Source organism: Phycodurus eques, chromosome 11 (genome assembly GCF_024500275.1).
Source record: "Phycodurus eques isolate BA_2022a chromosome 11, UOR_Pequ_1.1, whole genome shotgun sequence".
In the NCBI taxonomy this organism is placed as follows: domain Eukaryota; kingdom Metazoa; phylum Chordata; class Actinopteri; order Syngnathiformes; family Syngnathidae; genus Phycodurus; species Phycodurus eques.
Genome location: NC_084535.1, coordinates 27,038,899 through 27,048,165, shown reverse-complemented (window position 1 = coordinate 27,048,165; position 9,267 = coordinate 27,038,899). Strand labels below are relative to the sequence as shown.

General features: G+C 42.2%; 2 protein-coding genes across 2 annotated transcripts in view; one reads left to right on the top strand and one right to left on the bottom strand.

The window, feature by feature from the left end:
* Positions 1–338: 338 nt before the first annotated feature.
* Positions 339–2,282, bottom strand: LOC133409804 (galactose-specific lectin nattectin-like). The gene is made up of 7 exons (XM_061690288.1): positions 2,177–2,282; positions 1,973–2,035; positions 1,731–1,752; positions 1,425–1,510; positions 1,135–1,269; positions 807–915; positions 339–565 (listed from the first exon to the last, which is right to left on the bottom strand). The coding sequence occupies exons 2-7, from the start codon at positions 2,033–2,035 to the stop codon at positions 492–494; spliced, it is 489 nt and encodes a 162-aa protein (XP_061546272.1). The 5' UTR covers positions 2,177–2,282; the 3' UTR covers positions 339–491.
* Positions 2,283–7,199: 4,917 nt separating this feature from the next.
* The window catches only part of slc2a15a (solute carrier family 2 member 15a), a 70,333-nt gene continuing 68,265 nt past the window's right edge, over positions 7,200–9,267 (top strand). The window contains exon 1 of the mRNA XM_061690050.1: positions 7,200–7,268. The gene's annotated coding sequence lies outside the window, so the exon portion shown is untranslated. The remainder of the gene's footprint in view (positions 7,269–9,267) is intronic.

The following is a 9,267-nucleotide window of genomic DNA, read 5'->3' as shown; positions in this document are numbered from 1 at the left end:
TTTCTGTGTATCCCCAATGTGTCAGTACCCCAACGTTGCCAGGAGTGCGAGCGCCCTTAAAGACTTCTTGCAGGTCTTGTTCAAAATATTTTCTCTTGAATTTAAAACAAAATATCTCAAATTTAAGGGGTGTTGGGATTAATTTTTGGGGGTACTGAAAAATTGGCTAGGTACGCCAATGCTGAGGACATGACCTTGCTGTCATGTCCTGACAGTATGCACAGTAGGTGAAACAGCAAAATATGCACATTATAAAACCCATCTTAAATTCTAGCAGCTACTGACTGCAATCTATTTTTTTAATGAATGAAAAGAAAAGCAAACATTCAAACCCATGCTCAAAGAGATTGTTATATTTATTGGAAAGCCTTTAAGTGTCAAAGTTTGTTTGACAATTAGTAAAACTAACAAATGTGAACAATTGATTGTTTCCTACAAAGAGTCATCAAAACAGTGCAAAACACATGATACACTTGATAGTCCTGTTTCTGTTACTGGTGTTTCACATCTTTGGCACACACAAATGATCTTCGCGCACCACACCGAATATCATTCCAGGATTCATCTGTAAGTAAACAGAAATGAACACACAATGTTAAGTACGATATTGCTGCATTTATGTTGATTAGATTTGTCAATTATTATTCATCAACACTAGACAACTTGCAGTGCAATACAAGAACACAATTTAAATGAATAAATAAGAACATAACTATTCTTCATATTCAAAATTAAAAAATCAAAAGGTTATAGATCAATATACGTCACGCACCACGTGAAGATAATCATGGAAGATGCATTCATACCTCGAAAGTTTATTTCTGCACAGTCTTGATTTGTATCCACTCTCGGACGGTTATTCGCCCAGTCATTGAAATCAAAGGGTGAGCCGTCTGTCCACAAAAAATTTCCATCCTGAAAGACACGATTGTTATACACAATTCACAGTAAAACTGTTCCAGCACAAAAGGCATACAGATTCACCATGCATGGCCATGCAGCTGATAAAGACAGGTAAAAAAAAAAAAAAGTAAAGTTACACTGAGTGGTTAATTGAGTCTGCTTGATTTGAGTGTCAAAAGTCTCCATTAAATAACAATTTTCTCTAAAAACAACAACAACAACATATTTTACCACAACCCGGTCATGGAGCCCAATCCAAGAACGCTGAAAAGATCCAGCCCCTGCCAGAATCACGTGTCGAACTACTTCATTTTCCAGATTATTGTGGATTGAAACCAGGTTTCCACCAAGAATGTTGCAGACAATCTAATGGGAGGAAAATAACTAAGAAAGTAAATCACAAGATCGAAAAAGTTGCATTTTGAACTTTCATTTAATGTCCACAAGACTACTAACATGTGTGGGTGTGTGTGTGTGTGTGTGTGTGTGTGTGTGTGTGTGGTTGGGGGCAAACAATGTACCTCGGAAAGTCGGAAATTTAATGCCTCATTTTGAAAGATTATACAGCGGTCGTCCAACTGAGTCCAGCCTGGAGGGCAAGACTGATCTGCAACATATTTTGTAGAACAAAGACATATTCAGGACAGCAATGTTGTGTGTTTAGGAATTTTGGCCTGACCTCAGAATGTTCTGAGTTTGAATTTCAACTGTGCTCTTTCTGTGTCGAGGTCTGTTTCTGCATTTTCGCTCTATGGTCATATGCACCAAGCCTCACAATTCTGAAACATGAATTAATAAGTGAAGTGCTATACAAGACAGTTACCAACCTTTCTTTATAGGAAAAGCACACTGTGAGAAAGGGAGGGGGGGGGGGGGGGGGGGGACACTCTATAAATTAGATTGTAAATTATCAATGTAGAATACACAAAAGCTAATATAGGGTGGAATAGGAGTATAATTTATTCAAGGTTTCATTGCTCATATGGAACTGACTTAGTAGAATATGTTTATGGAAGTAAATGTCTGCTCAAACCATCAAGTGGTCTTTGTATTATACTGTTTTACTTACGGTTCCAGTGAAAAGTCCACTAATGCCACACAAGAGCATCAACAAGTGAAGACCAAAAGCCATCTGTGGAATGAGAACAGTAATAAATGCTGTGGTTTGGATTCAAGTTTAACATTGAACAACTACTGCTCAACTGATTTTAGACTTCGATTTAAGATATTGTGTTCATAAAAATATAAAAGTTGACGTGATGTGAAATCTTACCTTTGCTGTTGTGATGCCTGATGTTTGGCGAATGAACTGAGGACAGAAAATAGCAGCCTTTAAACATTCTAGCACTTGGCTGATGTCCTATAATACTAATTGTCGAAGAATTTCCCTCAGCAACAAATGCAATTATTTCTACTTGCCTGATGACGCATGCGGAAACCAATTTTCATACCAACTGCATGGCAGTTGTTTTGTTTGTGAAAGGACTGGTCATTGAATGGATATGCTTTTCACACACACGGCTAAATATATATACTTGAATATCAAATACTGAACAGTGACACCATTGTTCATTCTCAACCTTACACGCTTAAACAATGATTCTCAATGTGTGGAATGAGTGCCACTAGGGTTATGCGAAATAATCATTGAATTAAATGTTCAAACTGTGCAAAATGTTACAGAGACTTAAAGGAGGTATGGGGGTCTTAATGTTCTATATTTCTCTAACGTTACTGCAAACAAGGTTTCATCATGGTCACATTAAATCATATCAGGTTTTGCTTTGGGAAGTTTCATTTCTAAGTAAGTGTTTGTACAACATTTTACACTATAGGCTTGCTTTACTCAGTGTTTGCATGTGCAGAAGGAGGCGCAAGCTTTATTTCTCATACTCACGCAAACAGATGTGAAATTCAATACAACACCTCAAAGGGAAGTGCAAACCAACATGAACAATAGTGCCAGTGAAGTGCAGGCAAAATAAGAGGGAATCCGGCAGGTTGCAAATTGACTATTACTGCAGCTAACTGACTGTCTTTTTTGTGTATATACACGTGTGCCTTATTCCCAACACTGGGAAATAAAACAGGGCTCACTGTGGCCAAGTAGTGGCTTGGTCGGCAGGCTGATGGCTATGGCGAACAAACTGATGGTGTGTGGCCCGAGATCGTGTGCTTAATGCTGGGTTATTGTTTGCTCTGACAATTCTATCACGTTTCAAGGGGTATTGGCGTGGGAACACCTCGGGATCCCCCCGGAAGAGCTGAATGAAGTGGCTGGGGAAAGGGAAGTCTGGGATTCCCTGATAAAGCTACTGCCCCCGCGACCCGACCTCGGATTAGTGGAAGAAAATGGATGGATAGATGAATGGATGAATGGTGTGCAGCGAAAAATTGACACAAGCACAGGGAAACAAGGAAGGCAACGCAGGAGTTCAAAGGTAACTTGAAAAAGAATAATGAGCAGACTGGGAAGTCATGAACAGGATACACGAGAAAACAAAACAAAATCTCAATTTAGGAAACTGTAATAATCTATGATACATTATGTCACACTCGACCAAAAACCACAAATTAACAAAACAGAGAATATTTGTAGGCCAAATTTGAAATCTGATTGGTTAAAGAAACAGTCTAATTGCTTATATAGATCTTTTGTTGTTGTTTTTTTAACCTGTCCTGTTCAGCTGCTTGGTCATGGAGAATGTATGATCTTTATGCTTTTTTTTTTTTTTTTTTGCTGGAACAGTTTTCTGTGAAACGGGTGAGTTTTACAGGACACCTACCCATGGTTATTTATACAACGATGGACGTTTATTGGAATTGCAGTAAGACAAAACAGGGTTTTGAGGAGAGCAAGAGGCCAAAATCCTACTGACAGGGATCCACCGTGGGCACAGCCAACACCCATGAAAGAGGTTAACAGGGCAACTGGTGACCCTTGTTAACTGGCGAAAAGGACGCATGGGAGTGACTTCCCATACTATCACACTATTACGATAATGACCAGGCCCAGAGATGGCCTTGCTGGCCTTAACTGTTTGCCAATGACGCCACATCACTATTTCTTCTAATCCGATTTGGGAACTTTCCATTCAGCCAATCTCGAATCGACCGTGGCAAAATGGGCATGTGTAACATCCTCTTGAAACCACTCAAGAAGTACTTCCCCTAGCTTTTTAAGTTGGAACATTAGCTGGTCTCTCAACATGGCGAGTAGGATAAGTCTGAGCATTCACATGTTCACTGAAGAAAAAAAAAAAAAAAGAAAATTCAGTCTGTACACCTCACCACTGAAATAAACCAAAAGTTCATTAGTGAAGAACAGAGAGTCTTTCAATGCACACAAGTATCAGTTTATTATTTATTTTTTAACCACAATAGTTTTTTAAATCCCTGGATTTAATTGGGCGGCATGTTAGCCGACCGGTTAGGACAGCCACCTCACAACCACACCTCTGACTTCTGCGTTAACCATCCATGAACAGGATGTGAGACGCATCTTCAAACAACAGAAGATTAACAAAGCGGCAGGACCGGACCATGTGTCCCCATCCTGCCTCAAAGTCTGCGCGGACCAGCTCGCTCCAGTCTTCACTCAGATCTTCAACAGATCTTTGGAAATGTGCGAAGTTCCATCCTGTTTCAAACGCTCCACCATCATTCCAGTCCCCAAGAAACCTGCAATCTCTGGTCTGAATGACTACAGGCCTGTCGCTTTGACATCTGTGGTCATGAAGTCCTTTGAACGTCCCGTGCTGGACCACCTCAAGAGTGTCACAGGTCCCCTGCTGGACCCCCTGCAGTTTGACTACCAGGTCTGCGGATGATGCAGTCAACATGGGACTGCACTTCATCCTAGAACACCTCGACAGTGCAGGGACCTACGCGAGGATCCTGTTCGTGGACTTCAGCTCAGCGTTCAACACCATCATCCCTGAACTCCTTTCAACCAACCTTCTCCAGCTCAGCGTCTCACCTGCCATCTGCCAGTGGATTTACAGCTTTCTGACGGGCAGGACACAGCAGGTCAGGCTGGGGGAGGCCACCTCATCCACACGCAGCATCAGCACTGGGGCGCCCCAAGGTTGTGTCCTCTCTCCGCTGCTCCTCTCTCTCTACACGAACGACTGCACCTCAGCGAACCCGACTGTCAAGCTCCTGAAGTTTGCAGATGACACCACTGTCATCGGCCTTATCAAGGACGGTGACGAGTCTGCATATCGACAGGAAGCGGAGCGGCTGGAGCTGTGGTGCGGCCGACACAACCTGGAGCTGAACAGGCTCAAGACGGTAGAGATGATCGTGGACTTCAGGAGGCATCCTTCGCCACAGCTGCCCCTCACGTTGTCCAGCTGCCTTGTGTCAACCGTCGAGACCTTCAAGTTCCTGGGAATTACAATCTCTCAGGACCTGAAGTGGGCGACCAACATCAACTCCGTCCTCAAAAAGGCCCAGCAGAGGATGTACTTCCTGCGGCTTCTGAGAAAGCACGGCCTGCCACCGGAGCCGCTGAGACAGTTCTACACAGCGGTCATCGAATCAGTCCTGTGTTCTTCCATCACAGTCTGGTTTGGTGCTGCTACACAAAAGGACAAACTCCGACTGCAACGGACAATCAAAACTGCTGAAAGGATTGTCGGTACCCCCCTACCCACCATTGAGAACTTGCACGCTGCCAGAACTAAGACAAGGGCGTGCAAAATCCTCTCGGACCGTCTGCACCCCGGTCACCAGCTCTTCCAGCTCCTTCCCTCAGGCAGGCGCTACCGATCAACGCAAACTAGAACTAGTAAACATTCCAACAGCTTCTTCCCTCTTGCGATCAACTTCTTAAACACCTAACCTATAATTCCATTACAATAAGATGGCAATTTTTTGACTTGAGTTCGTTGTCACATTTCTGTGGGGCCAATTATGTATTACTCGTGCACTCACTGTAGTTGTCTCGCCATGCTGCACTATTTGCATATACTGGCCACTCGTGCCAGAGTAGCATCTGCTCCATTTGCACACTGATTGAGGAGTATCTGTAACATTTGCACAACCAACATTGCCCCAGATGATCGCACTACTCGTCACTTTAAACCGCATACACTCCTTGAAGTCTCAGCGCCCTTTGCACAATGGTCATTGCACCGGACTATCGCAATATTAGTCATTCGAAATGCTCTAAGTGCTAGAGGACTCTGCATCTTTTTGCACAATTGTTTTTTGTCAATGTCTTTATGTCTCCAAAGTGTTCTGTAAATTGACTGTCTGTTGTACTAGAGCGGCTCCAACTACCGGAGACAAATTCCTTGTGTGTTTTGGACATACTTGGCAAATAAAGATGAAGCAAATAAAGAAGATTCTAATTCTGATTCTGATTCTGACATTTAAAAGCATCTTTTTCCAGGTAATTATAGGAACATGTTTGGCAAGACAAGACAAAGCAAAGCTCGCTCCAATTCATGTGGTGTCTTGCCTTGTGGTTTGGTCTTGTTTTCCTGTGTCCCATGTTCATGTCTTGTCTCGTTAGGTTTTCATTTTCACCTCTTCTCGTGAGCCCTGACCACCTTCCGGGTAAACCCAGGGGCTGGGCTAATTCCACGCCCAGATAATTAAACCTTTATAAACTGGCATCCAGGAGTTTTCGGGGGCTTTTTCGTTGTGCTGGCTTTGTAAGCAGCTGCTATGACACTAAGGCTTATTCAATAAATCGAATTAGCCCAAAAGCGTCTCGAAGTCTTCATTCATTCCTGCCCAACGGAAACCGGTGTTCTCCCGGGGGACAATCGACTCAGAAACACAGGTGAAAAAATCCACCCCACTTCCTTTTATGCTGAGTTTAGTGGTGGGCAAGTGAAGCTTCATGAAGCACTGAGGCTTTCCTAACAATTTTGCTGAAAAAGCTTCAAAGCTTCAAGATTCAGTGTCAGTTGACATCTGCTGGACAACTGAAGCCATAGCAACCATTTAAGAGCACAACTGAAGCACTGGCACTGTTTCTCATGACAGCAATAAAAGTTCAGAAAAGTCTGTATGGTCATTCAACTGTTTTGTTCATTCATACCAAATAATGATTATATCGTCACGACAATAAAAGATGCAGATGTTCTCCCCCATTCTCTGAAATACATTTCAGATTAACCCAAAGAATAAATGAAACGCCATGAGCCAATGACACACACTGAAAGACTATGAGCCAATGAAAAATTTCGAAATGTTTCGGAGGAATGAAGCGCGAAGCGAAACAGCGATGACGGTCGAAGCTTTGAACATCATCGATCACGTGACACTGGTGTTTCGATACAAGCTCCAACACAGCGTTTCAAATCACTCCGGTTCAGGAAGAGTGACACAAGCTCCAAAGCTCTTTTCTGGTGAGTTATTCCTTATGGTTTTTGTTACTTTGAATCTTGCTTTTCTGGACTTTGCTGATTGAGTGTTTTGATTCTATTACATATTTTTTTCTTTTTTCATTTTTGAAATTAAATACCATTTTGAGACTCCTGCCCCCCTGCCTTGCCTCCCTGTATTTGGGTCCTCGACTTTTTGCCTCACCACCACGAAAACCTGCAAACTGTGACACAAGTAAAGGAATGTGCACAGAAACGTCATTTCATAGACTTCCTGTGACATCGCGCACTTCTAGACATGCCCGCTGGGGCCATGTTGGAGGTTGACATATTGTTTTTTTTGGGTGTTTATTGAGTGTTTGAATACATAGGCAGTAAATTCAACTCACTTCACAATAAGCAGCACTTGAGCAAATAGTGAACAGCCATCCATCCATGTTCCCTACCGCCTATCCTCACTAGGGTCACGGGTGTGCTGCAGCCTATCCCAGCTGACTCTGGGCGAGAGGCTTTATACAGTTATATTATTCAGTACTGCCTCCAAGGCAGGCACACCAGAAGGGGCAGCACGCTGATGGATGAAGAATTTGATCATGAAGCACAGCGTTTTTAATGCTTTTCATTCTATTTAATTATTTTATTCCTCTGTGTTTTTATAAAGTACAACATTATAGAGTGCTATTTTATAAATCTGAAACTACAACAATAGTTTATATTCTTCTTGTAATAACCCAAATACAGGACATATTGAAGCGCTCAAAAACCTAAGCATTCCTCAACTAACTGCAGAATGCACAGATAGATGCCATATTGACCCACACAGAATTATAGTGCACATTAAAAGAGATGCCAACAGGAAAGGCACCAGGCCCGATTGCATACCCTGCTGAATTTAGCAAACATTTCTGGTCAATGAAAACTCTTCTGTTTTTCAGAATAGTGACAGGGATAAAATGCTGTGGTCAAATTTGAAGCCGCATGAACACAGCAGCAATCAAAATACGGTACTAAAATTAGAAAAAGAAAACACTCTTCCTGCTAGTTTAGCGCCTGTTGTCACTAATCAACCGACATCAAGATCATCTTTTTAGGCTCTTACGTCATTACTTTCCATGATCCTACTCAAACCTGCGTGAAAGTGGTTCCAAACACTCCACTCCGCTTGAGTAAATGTTTATTCTCAGGATAAAAACAAAACAATAGGGCTAGGAAGAATGTTTTCGCTATTCGAATCAATTCGCAAATTCCAACGACAAAAAAGAATATCGAATTAAAATGTTCGCATTCGATTAGAAACAAATGAACTCACATATCTTATTCTGACGGTAGCTGGAATGAATACTGTGACTCCTACTCTACTACTACTCCTTATTTACTCCTTTCATACTGTGTCTTACTGTGCATGAGCAGCTGCATGGTACCCACTGTAAGCACGAATGTATAATATGTAACGTATCTTGGACCCTCGCCCCATCTTTGCTTGCGAATGACTGAGCAATTCAGGTAAGCTCCTCCAATCATGGCACCCACCTGTTCCCAATGAGCCTGTTCACCTGTGGGATGTTCGAACCAGGTGTTTGATGAGCATTCCTCAACTTCCTCACTCTTTTTCTGCCACCTGTCCCATCTTTTTGGAACAGGTTGCAGCCATAAAATTCCAAGTTAATGATTATTTGCTAAAACAAATCAAGTAGATCACTTTGAACATTAAATATCTTCTCTTTGTAGTGTATTCAATTAAATATAGGTTGAATATGATTTGCAAATCATTTTATTCTGTTTTTATTTATGTTTAACACAACGTCCCAACTTCATTGGAATTGGGGTTGTAAAAAACATTAAATATTTTTTCCATTTATTTAAAAAAGAAACTGGCGGCACGGTTGACGACTGGTTAGAGCGTCAGCCTCACAGTTCTGAGGACCCGGGTTCAATCCCCGGCCCCACCTGTGTGGAGTTTTTATGTTCTCCCCGTGCCTGCGTGGGTTTTCTCCGGGCACTCCGGTTTCCTCCCACATCCCAA